Here is an 18,449-nt window from a genome sequence, read left to right on the forward strand (position 1 = left end):
AGCACAGCAAGCATTCTTGGCTGTTTAGCCATCTCTTCAGCCCCTCTGTCACATTTGAGTTATTAAGTCATGGCACTAAGATAGCGACTTAGAGCTTGTCATGTTTCCACAGTGTAGGGACCTGAGACTCAGAGGAGCAGACTGCTTTGCCAAGGTCATATGTCCAGACTTAGCCCTCATTAACTCTACTGGGAATCACTCAGGTCAGGGTAGGGTTTCAGCTGAGTTCTTCTTATCTCTAGGCCTTTGTCCTGCTAACCTGGTCCAGTCCTGCCCTGCAGTAGTACCACCAGAGTCCAGAAGGCAGGGAGGCTGTGACTTCTTTCCAACCTTCACATGACTTGCTTTCCTCTTCAGTGTGATGGCACCGTTTGTTTTGGTTGCTCTCTCATCTGGATACAGTGTACTGTGTCAGTGTGAGGCCAGTTTGCTAGGATGGAGTCTCCCCAAGACGAGCAGTCCATGTATGCAGCAGCTCTCTGCCCCACTTACCGCAGACTCTCATGCTTTGAGTAGGGCCATATTTGCTGAGCGAAGGAATAAAGCAGAGCGGGAAGCAACTTTGTTTACCTTGATCTATTGTCTGTCACTTTTGACAAAAGAAGCTGCGCTTCATCTGCCTCTCCCCTTCTCTTGTGCTGTATTGAGATCCTAAAGAACCCCAATTCTGAGGAGGTGCCCCGTGAACTCCTGCAAGTCCCCTCTACCAGTGTCTTCTGATCTGATAGTAGGGTCTACATCCCCTTCAAGAGGTCATTGTATATACATGAAGACATTGTGGAAGATTTTGCTTAAACATTTGCAAGAGTTCCATTATTGTGTTAACAGAATTTTGCATTTCATCAACTTATAGTCATCTCCAAATGTGAAGCCAGTTTGGTATGATGAGGTGTGTTTGTGTGTGGCTGTTTGTATTTGTCTCAAAAATTGCAGGTTTATTGAGAACAGCAGCCCATAGTAGGACCTCAAAAGTAGTTGCCATTTCACCTTTCCTCAATAAAGGGTCTTCTTTCTTGTTATTCTTAAGATTATTTATTATGTATACAGTGTTTTGTCTGTATGTACACCTGCATGTCAGAAGAGGGCACCAGATCTATTACAGATGGTTATGAGCCACCGTGTGGTTGCTGGGAATTGAACTCAGGTCCTCTGGAAAAACCTCTGGAAAAACAGGCAGTGTTCTTAACCACTGAGCCATCTCTCCAGTCCTTAACAGCTATTTTTAATTACCTTTTTTTTGTTGTTGTTTTTATGAAACTAGGAAAAATAGAATTTTTTAGTTAAAAACAAAACAAAATCCCTACTTAAAAACTGTCATATCACCATTAAGAGGAATAAGGCCTGTGTGTATGTGTCTCTTGCTGGGGATTGAACACAGGGCATGCTGGGTAGGTGCTTTACCACTGTGCTGTATCGCCAGTGCTATAAAACTTTTAGATTGCAAAGAAAAGTCAGTCAGAGGTAACCAGACCTGTTGATGCACACCTGTCACAGACCCTACCTCATCTAGGGAAAAGCATGAACTTCTGGAGCAAAGAAATAGTCAGACAAACTAATTAAAAAATTAACTAAGCTCATTCTACACTTTTGTCAAGGTTCAGAAGGGGATCAAATTCTTTACCTGACAAATTAAATTGGGTTGTGAATTGAATTAATACTTTTCAAGTACGCTTCAGTTTGTAGTGAGGTTTACGTTTTGTTTTACGTTGTAACCTGTAAGACAGAATGATTTCTTTTTTTGAGGAGGTTTTGTTTTGAGACACAGTGTTATATACCTCAGGCTGACCTCAGACTTGCTGTGTCACAGAGGCTGGCCTCGATCCTAACTCCGCCTCCTGAGTGCTGGTGATTTTGTTCTTAATACAGATCACATGGAAACATTTTCCTTCAGTAATTTCACTGGCCAAGTGGTACCAGTGTTTTGGAAGTGATGTGTTGATTAAAGTGTTGGGGTCATGTCAGCTACACGTGATTTGTGTTTGTTGTTTTTCCAATAGCTAGACAGCAGTGCCTGAGAGAAGCCCAAGTTAGAACGCCAGTGAATTCCTCAGGAGCAGACACGTTGATGACAAGTGTCATTAGCCCTGAGAGGAGGTGAGTGTTGCTTTTCGGACTTTTTAGTCTGGGTCCCGGGGTTACTCTTTTCATCCAGGAGAATAACCCGACAGAGGGAACCGAGACAGATGCTGCTGCAACTGGGAATGTCTGTCTGCGGCGGAGCGAGGTGACTGCAGTTCTTGCTCTGCCTTCTCCGGGTGAAGTCATGGACCTGATCAGCTGGGGGGGCTGATAACTTAAAGCACAGCAAGCTGGGAAGACAGGGTCCCTGCCTCTGGCTCTGCAGCTCCGTCTCCAGGGCCTACTTATATTATTTCTCTGCCAGTAGAGTGTAGGTGTACACTAACAGTCAGCATTCCCCCAAGTATTTTAATTGGTAAAAATACTAATTTAGGTTACAGAGAAAACCAACTCCCTTCTTTTAGATGGAAAGTCCCAAAGCATAAGTGAGCCTTCATTGCCTTGGTAGTTGTTTGTAGATGCATGATCTGTTTGGGGGAAATAGAGTATAGACTATTAGATGATGCTTCAGTTATTATGAGCTTTTTTCTGTTGTTGATATTGTGGCTGGGTAGGAAGATATTCGTTGGAGGCGAACACAGTGTTTCTGAGTGAGGTATTACACAAGCACGCAGGCATGCTTAGTCTATGTATTATGTGTGTATGCACAGAGAAAGCCGCTCCCCAAATATCAGTAGTTGCTGACCCTAGGAGGACACGTGGGTGTTTGTTGTACTGGTGTTCTGATGTTCCTGTGTTTGATTTAAACAACAAGGAGCTGGGCCTTGTAGCATAAGCCTGGAATCCAAGCTACTTGGGAGGCTGAGGGAGGAGGACTGCAAGTTCAAGGCCAGCCTGAGAAACTTAATGAAGTTCCTGTCACAAAAATAAAAAATAAAAGAAGGTTGGGGAATAAAGCACACTGGTAGAATGCTTTCCTAGTGCAAATGGGTACCTAGGCTTAATACTGACATCTCCCAAACAAATGAATGAATGAAAGGACAAGTAGATTGGTGGAGATAGATTTAGTGTCTCTTCTCCTGAGGAAGACTGAGGTGATCTGGCTCTGGCATACCTGCCTGTGGCCCTTGGTGCATGTAGAGGGACAGGTCCCAGAGCCATGAGGGCAGCAGGATAGTGCCATGAATGCCATGTTGGTTTTTAAGGTGCCGATCAATGGAAGTGGATCTCAACCAGACACACTTGGAGGATACCCCTAAAAGGAAAGGAACCAATGTGTTCGGGAGCCTAGAGAGAGGATTGGATAAGGTTCTCACGGCACTCACCAGGAGCAAGAAGAAGGGGTCTGTCAAAGACGGGCCAAGAAGACGAAAGGTAAGTGAGCCAGAGTCTATTACAGATTTCTGAGGCTGACTCTTAACTGGTGTCTCTCTAGCCCACCCTTCCTTCTTGCAGAGTTTCTGGCCAAGGCTGGTCTTAAACCAGGGCAACTGCCTTCCCTCAGCCTCCCAAATTCTGGGTTGACCACCACTTGTGTTGGTGTCGGTGTGCGTGTGTGTGTGTGTGTGTGTGTGTGTGTGTCTGTGTGTCTGTGTCCATATTTGTACATATGTGTACATACATATGTACATACCACTGCTCATCCATGGGATCCAAGGACTAACTAACACAGGGGTCAGTTTTGCAGGTCAACCCTTTTGTCTTCTGAGCTATCTTGCCAGCTCATCTTTTTGCTTTTTAAAAAGAAATATATCAAATAAATTTACTGTTTTTATTAAATTTCCTATTTGTTCGTTTGTATACATTTTTTTGAGTAGTTAATACAGGCATGTTCTTATGTGGTAGGTTTTAAGGATGCAGAGGTAGAGTGGAGAGGTGGCTCAGTGGTTAAGAGCATTTGTGGTCTTGCGAGAGGACCTGAGTTCAGGTCTCAGCACCCATAGTGGTGGCTCACAACCACCCATAATTCCAGTTGTAGAAGATCTGATGCCCTCTTGTGGCCTCTGCAGACACTAGGCGCATATGTGATGAACAGACATGTAGACAAAACAGTCATACATGTAACATAACAGCCTAAAAATACATTTTTAAAAGAATGCAGAGGTAATTTAGATACAGTTGCTCTCTTCAAAGAACATGTAATTATACTTTAAATAATTCAGAATCACACAGATTGATCACAGGACAACAGAGAGGTGGGGAAAACACAGGATATATATGGGAAACTAAGAGCTGCAGACTCGAGCTTAGTCGTCCTGTGTCTGACACATGAAAGAGTCCCTGATACATAGATACCTTAATAGTTCTTGTGAAATATATGCATGCGTGCAAAGTTAATTTGAACGTTTTAAAAACAGTTGTTTATTGTGTGCGCATGCATACCACAGTGCACATGCTGAGGTCAGAGGACAATTTGCAGGAATCTGGTTTCTCCATCTGCTGTGTGGGTCCTGGGGATTGAACTCGGGTCATCTGGCTTGGGAGGAAGCCCTTTTATTCCCAGAACCATCTTTGAGTATGTGTAAAGATAACAGTGAGCGACAGGTTGGGAAGCCAGGCTGTAAAGCTGTTAAGGGCCTGGCTAAGAAGTTTGCACCTTATTTAATAACCCTGCTACATTTTAGAATAGATAATACACTTGGTGGGGAAGGGAGAAAAAAAGGTCACTGTTTTATTTCTGTGAAGAGATACCACAGCTACTCTTATAAAAGGAAGCATGTGATTAGGGGCTTGCTAACAGTTTCAGGAGTTTAGTCTATTATCATCACAGTGGGCATGGTGGGAAGCATGGCATCGGGCATGGTAGGCATGGTGTTGGAGAAGTAGCTGGAGCTACATCCTGATCTGCAGGCAGTAGAGAGAGAGCTACTAGGTCTTGTATAAGCTTTTGAAACCTCAAAGCCCAACCCAAGTGACATACTTTCTTTAACAAGGCCACACCTCCTAATTCTTATAAACTTTTCGAATATTTCTACTCCCTGTAGGGGCCATTCCTATTCAGACCACCACATTCTACTCTGGCTCCCATAGGCTTGTAGCCATATCATAATGAAAAAGTGCATTCAGTCCGACTTGAAAGCCCTCATAGTCTTTCAGTCTCGACACTACTTAAAAGTTTTGTGAGTCTTCCGAGACTCACAAAAAGCTCTTAACTATTAGCCCTCTGTAAAATCAAAGCCAAAAACTTGATCACATACTTTCAACATACAATGTCACAGAATGTACATTACCATTCCAAAAGGGAGGAAAGGGAAAATAGTAAGGAAATTCTGGATGACCAAAAACCATCTGGGCAAACTGCAAATTCTGTACCGCCATGTCTGATGTCAAGGTGCTCTTCAGAACTCCAATTCCTTTTAGCTTTGTTTACTGCCACACACTTCTCTTGGGCTGGTCCCACCTCCTGTTAGCAGCTCTCCTTGGTAGGTGTCTCGCAACTCTAGCATCTCCAACATCTTGTCTCACATAATCCAGGCTTCATCCTCACAGCTTCACGCAGTGGCCTCTCTTGGCCTCCATTCCGGGATACCACTGACATGACGGGCCTCAGCAGGGGAGATTGCATAACCCCCTTTTTATTTTTATCCTGGGCTCCAATGCCAGAACTGTGTGTACACACTTAGACACATACATGATGAAACGTAAAAGTCTGGTAAGTAAGGAAGATGAACATAGAAGATTGACATGAGGTTAGTGAGTAAAGTGTGTCAGTGGGTAAAGATGTCAGCTATTTAAGCCTGATGACCTGAGTTCAATCCCTGAACTCATAAAGGTGAAAGGAGGAGCCATTGCTCCTACCTTCACACACGCTGTGGTTCACTCATGCTCTTAAATATATCGCATCTACACACACACACACACACACACACTTTTATTTATTTATCTATTTGTTTTTTTGAGACAGGGTTTTTCTGTGTAGCCTTGGCTGTCCTAGAACTCTGTCTCTTTGTAGACCAGGCTATCCTCGAACTCAGAGTGATCCTCCTGCCTCTGCCTCCCAAGAGCTGAGATTAAAGGTGTGCTCCACCGCCGCCTGGTGCACAGTTTTCTTTTAGTGGGATAATACAGTTGCTTTGATGAAGACGGCTTCCCTGACTTCCCCACTGCTCCGATAATGAAGCTGGCCGGCTTGGCTGGCTGCTCTTACAGTGTTTTCTTGAAGAATTCCCATTTGAAAAGGGGTTGTCTTGGGATTTTGTGTTGATGTGAAGTTTGACTCTGCACACCCTTTCCTTCTTAAGCTGCACTATAACGTGACTACAACTAGACTGGTGAATCCCGACCAGCTCCTGAATGAGATAATGGCTGTTCTTCCAGAGAAAAATGTGGACTTCGTACAGAAAGGGTAAGAAGTTCACCACCGCCGTGCGGGCCTCACCTCACTGTCGGACCCCGGGAGTCTCGTCTCCCGCCTTGCCCTCGTGCAGGAATTCTCCTGCCACTCTCCAAAACTGAGCTGTGGTAGTGCATTCTTCATGACCGCTTTTCCTTTGAGCTGAAAGCACTCATGGTCACCACTTTCAAGGTTAGACTTCCATCTCAGAATTAGGAAATCTGGACTTCAGTTTATTTTAGGACAGTCTATATATATATATATATATTTTTTTTTTTTTTTTTTTTTTTTTGCTTTTTTATAACTGTTTATCAGTTATAATATTAATCAATGAGACACTTTGGGAAAGTAAAGATTAGTAGATTGCTTCTCTATGACTACTTATGGAGTTGTATTTTTGGCTGAATGAGCTGCTGTTTAGAGGCTCCATGGGTTCTGAGGAACTAGGCCTCTTCTGGTCATGCAAACTGTTCCTGTTTCTAAGAACTTCAAGAACATGTCTTTAAAATGACTCATTTTAATTTTAGTTTTTATTTTGTATGGATGGATGGTCGGACGCCATTCAGGGACACCGCTGACATGACTGGCCTCAGCAGCTTTCCTTAGCCATGGAGGGGGATTTCACAACCCCCTTTTTATTTTTGTCCTTGACTCTAAAGCCAGAACTGTGTGTGCATGTACACACTTAGACACATACATGATGAAACGTAATTTAAAAAATGTAAAAGTGTGGTAAGTAAGGAAGATGAACATAGAAGATTGACATGAGGTTAGTGTGTGCCTGGGGCTTGCAGAGGCCAGAAGAGGGCATCATATCCCCTGAACTAGAATTACAGATCATTGTGAGCTGTCCTATTGATGCTAAGACTTGAACCTGGGTCCTCCGGAAGAGCTACCAGTGCTCCTAACCACTGAGCCACCTCTGGATCATCACTGAACTTCTGGGAAGATAGTCATACCTTGTCATTACAGCATAGCTAGGTCAGTTGGAAACTGTAAGGAGAATATATGCTTAGAGTAAAAAAATGGTTCATTTCCCCACCAGCTCCTAGAAGCCTAGAAACCTCTTGCATTATCCCCAATACTTACTGCTCCCTAATTACCTGGTATCTTGTGTTTTTCAGTTACACGCTAAAGTGTCAGACACAGTCTGATTTTGGCAAAGTGACAATGCAGTTTGAACTAGAAGTGTGCCAGCTTCAGAGGTCTGACGTGGTGGGTATCCGGAGACAGCGGCTTAAGGGTGATGCCTGGGTTTACAAGAGATTAGTGGAAGATATTCTGTCTAGCTGTAAGATGTGATTGATGGGTGGCTTCCGTCCTGCCTGGAAGAATGTGGATGATGCTGTACACGAGACCGTGTGGTTGGTTGGATTTTCAAGCCCATTGGAACTACAAGCTTATTTCTAAATAGCCATCTTCAAGACCAGTGCCTTTTTGCTTTTCAACAAAAAATTTTATTTTGTGGCTGAATCCGCAGCAACTCTGCTGTCATTATCTGTTACTCTCCTTTTCTAATCATGTAGCTTGCTGTGCTAGTGACTGTCAGTTTCTCTGTACTCACTTCCAGAGGGGATGCCAGCTCTTCCTGTGACTCATTTTGATGTACAGTTTCTTTCTGAGCTAAAACCATTTGTGAATATATCAGGCATCTTTTTGTATCTGTTTTTGATCCAAATAAAACCTCGAATGGCTTCCTGACTGTTAAGTAGAGACTATTTGGAGTGTGTTTTATCTGTTATCAAATATGCCTTGGGCAGAAAAACAGATAAGAATTCATTTGCATAATTTTTTCCTGTCTCTGATTTAAGTAGGATTTATTGAGATCGTTAACTAAGTCGCAGCTGTGGTTACTAGAGTTAAACAACACATTTAATATGTGGAATAAAAGCGTATTGACTTCAGTAAGTATGTCCAGTCAACAATGATAAGTGTCCCAACTGCAGGCCCCATGAAATGCTGCTTTATGGTAATCTCTCTAAGTCTCAACGTTGGCCCCAAATTTGTATTTTAATTTCATTTTATTGGTCTCTAAAGGCTAGAACTCAAGTTATATTTGTATGGATTTTACCAGTTAAACTAGTTGGAGAAAAAATAGCACTGTTTCTGGTCAGTAGCTCGGGAATGTTTTGTCCTTCATTTATTCAATAAACATTTACTGGGTGTTTACAAGCATTTGGTCCTGTAGCGGAAACTGGGACTGTTCTGCAAAGCAGGGAGTTCACAGTTTGTTATTAGGGCAAGATGTTTTCTATAGTCACACATGATCTGACGGTAGGAATGATATCTTGAGAAAAATAGCATTTATTGTTGACAAATCCACAGGGATACACCAGATAGAAGTGAGAAGCATGATCGTAACAGAGTCTGTGCAAAGGCAAAGCGTTTTCAGATGGTGCTGAAGAGGAATTTTAAGTGGAAATGAGACTAAGTTTTGAGAGAAAATAGATGAAAGTTGGAAATGTAGCCAAGAATAAACCCCGAGGACCTTGTGTGCCCCCGAGGGGAGCACCTTGGGTCAGGGGAGCCGCTGCAGGGCTTCCCACCTTTTAGTGACAGCTTTGTCGACTTACCACAATGTAAGCCGCACACTGCAAGTTCCACCTGTTAAAATAGTGAATGCAGATTTTAAAGCGTGTTCATGGGGTGGTGAAATGACTGAGTAGGTAAAGGTGTTCACTGCCAAGCATACCCAGAACCCGCGTGGTGGAGGGAACTGACTCCGCTCCTGATTTCTACATGCATGCCAGGCCATGCACTCCTTCCTCCCCTCCTCTCTCCCATGACAGTGTAAACATTTTTTATTAAAAAATAAATAAGTGGACCTGGAGAGGTGGCTCAGAGGTTAAGAACACTGGCTGTTCTTCCAAAGGTCCTGAGTTAATTCCCAGCAACCACATGGTGGCTCATAACTATAGTGAAATCTGGTGCGGGTCTTCTGGTGTGCAGGAGGAATGCTGTGTAAACAATAAATCTTTAAATAGATAAATAAATAAATATTTGAGGGGTAGCTCACTGGTCAAAGCACTTAACATCCAAGTGTGAAAAGCAGAGTTAGGATTCCTAGAACCCTTGCAAATGCCTGCATGGAATTCTAGCCTCAGAATGTGGAGATGGAATTCCTCAGGGGAAGGTGCAAGCTCTAAATTTGGGGGACCTTGCTCAATGAACAAGACTGAGGAGGGATGTTGCTGGCACCAACCTCGGGCTTCAAATGTATGTGCACACATGAAGGCATATACACACACATGCACACATTTGAAAACGGGAACAAATAAAACTTATTTCTAAGTTACGCCGCCATCACCACAATCTCATTTTGTAAGATTCTTATCCTAACAGAAACTATGCCACTGTGAAGACTCTCCATTCCCCCCACCCCCATAGCCCTGCTTTCTGTCTTTACAGAGTAACTAATGCACAATTCCTAAAAATATGCTCCAGTTTTACTCGGTTGCTCTGACAGATACCACGACCAAAAAGCAAGGTGGGCACAGGAACGGCTGGTTTGTATTACACTTCTAGGCCACAGTCCACTGTTGAGGGAAATCAGGGCAGGAGCTCAAGGGCAGAAATCAGGAGGAAACACTGCTTGTTGGTTTTCTTGCAGACCCATGTTTTCTGCCTTAAGTTTTGTTTTTTAAATTATTCATGTGTATACCTATGTGTGGACTTGTAGACGTTAATACAGGTGCCCTTGGAGGTTAGAGGAGGGCATTGAATTCCTTAGAGGTGGGCACTTGGGAGGCACCGGATGTGGAAATTGAGCTTGGGTCCTCTGGAAGAACAGTGTGTGCTCTTTAATCACTAAAGCATCTCTTCAGCCCCAGCTAGCTTTCTTACATGGCTCAGAACCATCTGCCCAAGGAATGGTGCTGCCTACAGTGGACCAGGCCCTCCCACATCAATTAATGATTAAGGTAATCCCTCACAGACAAAACTACAGGCCATTCTGATCTAGGCGATTGCTCAGTCTAGAATTCCAGCTGTTCTAGGCTGTGTCAGGTTGACAAAGCTATTGAGAAAATAAGGCTATGGTTTTTGTTTGTTTAGCTTTTTTTACGTGTATGGATTTCCTAACTTGATGGTGAATTTTGAGGAACAGAAGTTTTAATTTTCTGAAGCCCAGTTTATCTGTTCTTGGAAGCATAGGACTATTCACCCTTCTGGCTCTATGGGGAAAGGCATCATCTAGAAAGTGAATCTCAGAATAATGTTTGCCAAAATCCACAGCAGATTCATATAATGTAAGCCCTTCTATGTTAGTGTCTCACTTGAGGATTTTGAGGAAAGAGTTTTGAGGCCATAAATCAGAAGTCAATTGGGGAAGCATAGAAGCAGCCAGCTGGGGGTCCTGATCCACTGAGAGTCCTGAGCACAGCAGGGTCTCTGTGGGTGAGGCTTCAGTAAAAAAAAACAAGTAGGAGCAGAAAGATGACAGCAGGTCAGACAATCATCCAGTAGACACAACTGGGGAAGCTGCAGCAATTGGCTAGAATTCCCTATTGACTGTGAGCTCTTTTTTAGCTTCCTCTTCTCACTGTAGGGATTTTCCTATCATAGAATAAACAATAGGAATCTGTTAGAAATGGTTTACTTTCTAGTTCTCAAGGACTCACTGTTTTTTACTCTTGGGCTGTTTTGTTGATCTCTTCCCTCCCTGTCATAGAGTTAGGGGAAACCAGCCCATCCCCAGAGAAGAACCCTTGGAGGACACTTCAAGACAGACATGCTTGGATTTGAAATGAGAGGGGGCAAGGCAGGCTTTTGCTATGTAGCCTAGCCTGGCTTTGAACTGAAGATCCTCCTGCCTCAGCCTCCTGAGTATTGGGATTGTAGCTATATGCTGTTACTGATACTCTTTCTCTATTAAGTATTAGTTATGGGTGTGTGTGTGTGTGTGTGTGTGTGAGTGTAGGTGTCTGAGGATGCCAAAAGAGGGCTCAGATTCCCTGGAGCTGGAGTTGGGGTTGGTAGTAAGCCACCTGATGTGGGAAACTTGTGTCCTCTGGAAGAGTAGTATATGTCCTTAACTGTTGAACTAACTCTCCATTTAGTTTGACTAGTGTAGTCTTTGCCTTTTAACTGCATTTACTTAATAATTCCTTTCTGGGGCATCAAGTTTATTGAGAGATAATTTACATAGCGTAGACTTACCCTTGTTAGTTACATAGTTTGGGAAGTAAATGTCATGAAATTACCACTGTAGCCAAAATGGGGGTTATATCATGTCCTTTTATTGTCAGTCTCTGTCCCTGCCCCCAACCCCTGCCCCCACTCTTGCCTGATTTCCATCTTTTTTAGAAGATGGGGTCACATGTATCCCAGGCTGGCTTCAACCTTGGGATAGCCAAGGATAACAATAAACTTCTAATCTCCCTGCCCCTGCCTCTCAAGTGCTAGGTTTATAGGCATGTGCCACCATAAGCTAGTTTATGGGGCACTGGAAATTGAACCCACAACTTATGAGTGCTGGGTCCAAGCATAATGACACCTGAGCTCTACCACAGCCCTGTTTCTGTTTCTTTGAGACAGTCTTCGCTGTAGACCCAGCTAGCCGAGTGCTTGCTGATTTGAGTCTCCTGAGTGCTAAGGTTGCAGACCCTCACCGCCATGCCCAGCTGATTCCCACTGTGAAAGTTTGGTTTGTTAAGCACGTTATTATGCAACCATTTCTATCTGGGGTGTAACTTCTTTCACTTAACGTGATTCTGAGATTTGTTCGTATCATTGTCTGTATTAGTAACTCGTTTTTATTGTTGAATAATGTCTGTCAGTTCATCCCTAATCTAAAAATCTAAAATACTTCAAAATGACTGTGTGTGTATGTGTGTGTGTATGTTTGTGTGTGTGTCCATCCCCTAAGTTCTAATTCCCTAGAGAGCCCTGACAAGTGTAGATATATTGACTTCATAATTTTCTGACTTTCCTAAACTTATATATCCTAGTAGGTTTTTCGGAGGGTGGGGGTGGATTCTTAAGCATTTTCTGTGTGTGTAACTGTCCATTTATGAACACAGCCATTTTTTGCCTTTTCAGGCTGTATGCCCTTTGCTCATTTCATTTATCATTTAGGAGCTCCAGTTGCTATGGTTAGTATTATCAACTGGACAGAATCTAGACTTGACAACGGTTGGGCCTCTGGCCATGCCTGTGGGGTATTGTTTTGTTGTTGTTGTTGTTCTTGTTTTGTTTTGTTTTTTTTTTTTTTTGGGGGGGGGAGTTCAAGATAGGGTTTCTCGGTGTAGCCTTGGCTATCCTGGACTCACTTTGTATTACCAGGCTGGCGCTGAACTCACAGAGATCCACTTGCCTCTGCTTCCTGAGTACTGGGAATAAAGGTGTGTGCCACCACGCCAGGCTGGGGTATTGTCTTGATTGCATTAATTGATGCAGGCAGACACCCCCACCCCATGTGGATAGCACCATTTCTTGGGCTGGGTGATGGACTGAGTGAAAATGGGATGAGCTGAGTTATTGCGCTCTGCTTCATGACTAGGGATCCATTGTGATCAGGTATCTGAGCTCCCGGTGTGGTGGCTTTATTATGACTGAATAAACCCTCAGCCAGAATAAACCCTTTCTCCCTTGCAGTGACAGGAAAAGACTAAGACACCAGGATAACATTTTGATTAAAGCAACTTTAGAAGATACCCTCAGCAGATAGTAAGGGGTTATATGGTTTTTCTCTGAGATCCGAGCACGTGAATTAAAAGTTTTATTTAAACAGATTTGTTGCATACAATATGAAGGACAGTGGCAGTAACAAAAGTACTTCCTGCTGTGTTTTGAAACTCGATATGGGGTCTCTCACTGGCCAAGCAAGCACTCTACGATTGAGCTGTATCCCCAGCCTTAACAATTTCTTTTCTCCCTTCTTCCCTCCCTCTGTGCCTAAGACAGAGTCTCAGATGATGCAGCCCTGGCTGGCCTGGATCTCATTTTGTATATCAGTGTTCTGCCTCTGCTTCGTGGGTGCTGGGTTTAGAGGCCTGTGCCACACACCCATCAGAACTTTTAATACAATTACTAACATAGCTGGATTTGTAGCTATTGTTTTACTATTCTTTTTTTTTTTTTTTACCTTTTATAGCCACTTTTGCCTTCATTTCACTGTTGTATTATTTGCTTCCTGTTGTTGTACAATTATTAATTCTTTTTTTTAAAGATCTGTTTTATGTTATGTGTATGGGTGTTTTGCCTGCATGCATGCCTTGTGTCTGAGAGGCCAGAAGAGGCATCAGATTCTCTGGACCTGGAACAGGAGTTACGTGTTTGTGAGCTGCCATGTGGGTGCTGAGAACTGAGCCCTGGCTCCTCTGCAAAACCAGCCAGTGCTCTTAACCTTTGAGCTATCTCTCCAGCCCCGTTTATTCTCTCTTTAATGAGCATGCCAGATTCGTGTACTACAGTTCCCCCTAGGACTTTCCAAACAGTGAAAACCTAGTTTAATTATGTTACTCCCTGTAGGGGGTTGAAGGAAAATGGGCCCCATAGGGTCCACAGGGGCTGTGTGGCCTTGCTGGAGTAGGGCTTTGAAATCTCAGATGCTTAAGCTCAGGGTGGTGATCTCTTCTTGCCGGCTGCCAAGATCAAGACACAGGACTCTCCTTCTTCGGCACCATGTCTTTCTGCACTCTGCATGCTTCCCACCGTGATGGTCATGGACTAGCCCTCTGAACTGTAAGGCAGCCCCACTTAAGTGTTTTCCTTTGTAAGGGTTGCCGTGGTCATGGTGTCTCCCCTTAGTAAGACACTCTCTCTAGCCTTTTGCCTTATTTTGCCTTCATTTTAAGCTCAAAATGCCTGAGTATTACTGTGTTTTCTTGTTTTATATTTGCCTTTCCATTGTTCTTCATTCCTGCACTTTTTTCAGCTGTGGTCATTTTGGCTCATGAACGCTGCATAATTTTTATTAATTTTTTATTAATTTTACTGTAAATCTTCTTGGGTAAATTATTTTAATTTTTGTTTACCTGAAGACATCTTTGCCTTATTTGCATTTTTAAAGCTCTTCCCACTGGTACAGAGTTCTAAATGGGCACAGTTGCCTTTTGTTATCTGTATGTTAAAGACAGTGGATTCCGTTGTCACCTGGATTGCATAATTTTGGGGAGAGATGAGCCACCAGTCTCACCACTTCTTTGAAGGGTGCTGCTTGCTGCATTTCTCTACCTGCCGAAATATTTCTCTAGTCTTAAAATTTTTTTCATTAGGTTGATGATGTAATTGTTTGGTTTTCTCTTGAAATTTGTGTTGTTTGGCTATGTTACGAGTTTTTTGATATCTTTTATTAGTTTAATTTTTTTTTCAGGTGTTACCTTTTAGAATGCTACTTTTTCCTCTCTCTCCCTCTGTTTCTCCTCTTCATTCTGAATTAAACCCAGCACCTTATGGATACTAGGTTAGTTCCCTGACTGAGATAGAGCTCAAGCTTCTTCTCTCTCCTGGGACTACAGTTGCAGTTAAGTTTCACCTTTTGTTGTATCTCTTACAGCTTTCATATTCTTGTGCTTTTTGCTGTTTTTCTCTGCGTGCGTCACTTTGCTGGCCTGTCTTCCAATTCGTTCATTTTTGTCTTCTTTTATGTCTAATTTGCAGCCATACTGGTCTGTAGATATTATAAATGTAGAATGTGTGTGTGTATATATACTTTTATTGATTCTTTGTGAGTTTCACAGCATTTACCCCAATTCCATTTGTCTCCTCATCCCTTTTTTTAAAGATAATTTACTTATTTTTATTTTGTGCACATTAGTGTTTTGCCTGCATGTAGGTCTGTGTGAGGGTGTTGGATCCTGGAATTACAGACAGTTGTGAGCTGCCATGTGGGTGCTGGGAATTGAACCCGGGTCCTCTGGGACAGCAGCCAGTGCTCTTAACCGCTGAGCCATCTCTCCAGCCCCTCTACATCCCCTTGTATCTGCCCTCCACCCTTGCATCCTTCCCCCCAAAATAAAATAAAATAAGACACAAAATAAATAAAAAAATAAAAAAGCTCCTTGTCGCGGAAGTCGCAGTGTGCCACACAGTGTGCCCTTTTGTCCACACACCTGTCCCTGCAGACGTTCATTGCGATGAGCCATTGTCTGCTCGACCAGGGTTCCTCTCTACTAGCCTGCTGTTGCCCATGCCATGGAGATCCTGAAGCTATGAATAAGCAGGACTGGCCCTTTACATACTCCAGCAGATCATAGATGGGGTAGATGCTGGGTGGGCCAACTCAGTAAGGCACATATTCAGCTCACTTTTATTTTATTTTTTCTTTTTAATCCCCCATTTCAGTGCTGACAACTGAGCCCAGGGCTTCACACACGCTAGGCAAGTGCTCTACCGCAGAGTTGCCGTCCACGCTTTCCTTCTGAGAGAGGCTCTCACTAAGTTGTCCTAGCCTTAAATTTACTTCCTAGCCCAGGCTAGCCTTGAACTTACAAAGGATATGAAGTTCAAGGATAAACTTGAACCCCGATCATCCGGCAGGAATTGGGGTTACAGGCCTATGCCACCACACCATCTTTTATTTTTATTTTTCATAATAATTACTTATTGAATGATAGATATTGTATGTTAAAGGTTCTCAGAGCTGTAGGTGATACCTTCCTTAAAAAGGACTTACTCTCTTAGGAAGAGTCACCTCCATTCTATCAAGCCTGGGCTGAGGTTTTCAGTGGGATAGTGCTTCTGACAATGTCCAGTCTAGCTGATAGGTCTCATCTTCAAAGTGGATCCTGAAATTTAAATTTTGCCTCCTGAGCTCTATAAGGTTATAGGAACTACTTTTAACAAAATAATAAGATTTGTATTCTTAAAACTCTAAAGTGGCCCTTTTCGCCTTTTACCCCCTTCTTGTTTGCTCTCTCACCCTCCCTCGCTGCTCCCAATAAACCTGCATTTATCTAATATAGCTTTGTCTCGCCGTTAGCTCATTCTGTTTTATTTAATCAATCATCTGATGCCCATGACTGGGGGAAGTTGAGCCCCACAAACTGGACTTTGTGGGGCCACTCCCTTCACCTCAGTTCTCCACCCATCGTCTTCAAACCCTAGAGAAGTTGAGTATGCAGCCTCGTGACCCAGTGGCAGCAACCTGGGGACCAACTGCTTCTCTCCTTCCACCTCCCTCTCTGCCTGAGGCAACTTGGGGTTCAGTAAGTGCCCTGTCCCCAGCTGCCTCTAAGAGGTACCAGGTGCCTCTTTCAGGGTTCACCGTCCACCTCTCATTCTTCTGTGAAGACGTGGCCACGAGAGAGGAGTCCGTCTGGAGCAAGGCCAGCATTTGTTCCGAGGTAATCTCACGTTTCAGAGACCTCTGTTCATAGATTAACCTCACCAAAGCTGCCGGTCCCAGAATATTGAATTGGGACCCCACTTCCATAATCTCGGGATTCTGGCAAAGGCTGGAAAAATGGGTGCTTTTGGGTCTAAAATTGATCCCTAGACACCTCTTGGGTGTCTGGGAATTTCCTAAGCTATCTGTCTAGGTATTTTAGAAAGCGAGCTTTCATCCCTCCTCCACTCACTGAAGCTGTGTCTGCATGCTCAACTCCAGGCTCTCCCTACTAAATCCGGACTCTATCCCACACCCATGCAAGCTCTAGGTGGGTAGAGGCAGCAGGGAGCAGCGGGGGTTGGGGGATGCCATATCGGTGATCCAGCTTTAAATTTGTGGCTGATCGCCATGTTTGTTTTGGGATAAAGGAGGTGGAGCTACGGCTTTCTCAACACCTTTTAAGCTTCTGCTGTTCAGTCTGTAAATGAGGCAGTGTGATAGGATCAGCAGGATCACCAGTCTATCAACTGTATCTATGATGTTAAGTTTTCCTTTGATTCTAGTTCAGAAATATATTTACAGTCATGCTAAACAAACAAACAAAAAATTGATTAAGCTTTCCCTAGTCTCTTGTTTTCTGTTTTCAAGGTTAAGCCTAGGATGGCTAACTACACAATCAACGTTTGTTTGATTCAGCTCTACTTAATAGGTCATGGTCCTCAAACCTGTCAGAGAACCTATAGAATAGCAAGTACATTTAAATGCTTAATAAAAAAGCTTAATGTGACAGACCCCAGCCCCTAACAGTGATCCCAAGGCCTCCAAGAAGATTTGGGCACAATGACAGATGACTCCACCTGGATTGTGATACTGGGCAAGACTGTCCCAACTTGCCTACTGCTCAGGCCCTGCCTGAACTGTGGACACTAACAGAGAGCTAACTGTTTTGTGTAGACAAAATAAGATCAGCCATTCTCCCAGCTTCCTTCTGCACAAGAAAGGCCTCTCAGGTTTGCTGGGCCCAGCACCCAAAGACTAATGCTGCAATGCTGCCCTAGTACTTGTGCTCACAGGAGCCTGATGAGGCTGTCTGGATATGTATGCTTCCATTAGTTGGGTTTGAAGATCAGTTTAACAGCAGAAACCAAGGCTTCAGCTGCCCTCTGAAAAAATGTGCAGTTTATGTAAGGTCTGAGCTTCTGATAAAGTGAGGGTCTGAGAAGGTGTTTTAAGGTTGGTGATAAGAAAATTAATTTCAGGTATATAAAAGCTCTCCCCCACTATGCTACTGTTTTTGTATTAAGACTGTTCAGAGCATTAACATTAATCAGATTTTAAATTGTCTCCAAAGCCAATTTGTCTCTTTTTATAAACTTAAAAAGCTTCTTGTAAGCTTCTTGTAAGGAGTTCCGTTGGTATCCACAGGTCAAGCTGCAGATAGGTGCTGCTAATCAACAGCCTGTGGTCCAGCCTACCTATTCCTGAAGGGGGGATTCCTCCCCTGGTTTTGGGACTCCCCTCCCGCAGCTACCATGGGCCTAAAAGTTAAACACCTTAACTTTATCTTCTGTCCCTAACATATATATGCTCCAGCATCCTGTTTCCTCAACAGCTGCTTCCAGAACTCAGGTGCTCCTGATTAGGCCTCACAGACTGCATCAGCTGGACCTGCAGTTTCCTAGCCACAGATGGTCTCACAGATCCTGGACAGCAATAGAACAGTCTGCTCGTGGGACTTGGCCAACATTCCCGCTTTTAGCCCCACCCCTATTTCAGCTGGAAGTTGTCGGAAAAGATTCTTCGCCCATTATCCATTTATTATCAATA

At 43.5% G+C, this 18,449-nt stretch overlaps 1 protein-coding gene across 1 annotated transcript in view; it reads left to right on the forward strand.

Annotated features, from left to right (window-relative positions):
- The window catches only part of Melk (maternal embryonic leucine zipper kinase), a 59,279-nt gene extending 51,219 nt beyond the window's left edge, over positions 1-8,060 (forward strand). Inside the window, exons 15-18 of the mRNA XM_021645979.2 lie at positions 1,998-2,094; positions 3,225-3,393; positions 6,261-6,364; positions 7,477-8,060. Of these exons, the coding sequence (XP_021501654.1) occupies positions 1,998-2,094; positions 3,225-3,393; positions 6,261-6,364; positions 7,477-7,654 (548 nt within the window). The 3' untranslated portion in view covers positions 7,655-8,060. The remainder of the gene's footprint in view (positions 1-1,997; positions 2,095-3,224; positions 3,394-6,260; positions 6,365-7,476) is intronic.
- The last annotated feature ends 10,389 nt before the right edge of the window (positions 8,061-18,449 follow it).

The sequence above is a fragment of the Meriones unguiculatus genome, chromosome 3 (assembly GCF_030254825.1).
Source record: "Meriones unguiculatus strain TT.TT164.6M chromosome 3, Bangor_MerUng_6.1, whole genome shotgun sequence".
Taxonomy (NCBI): domain Eukaryota; kingdom Metazoa; phylum Chordata; class Mammalia; order Rodentia; family Muridae; genus Meriones; species Meriones unguiculatus.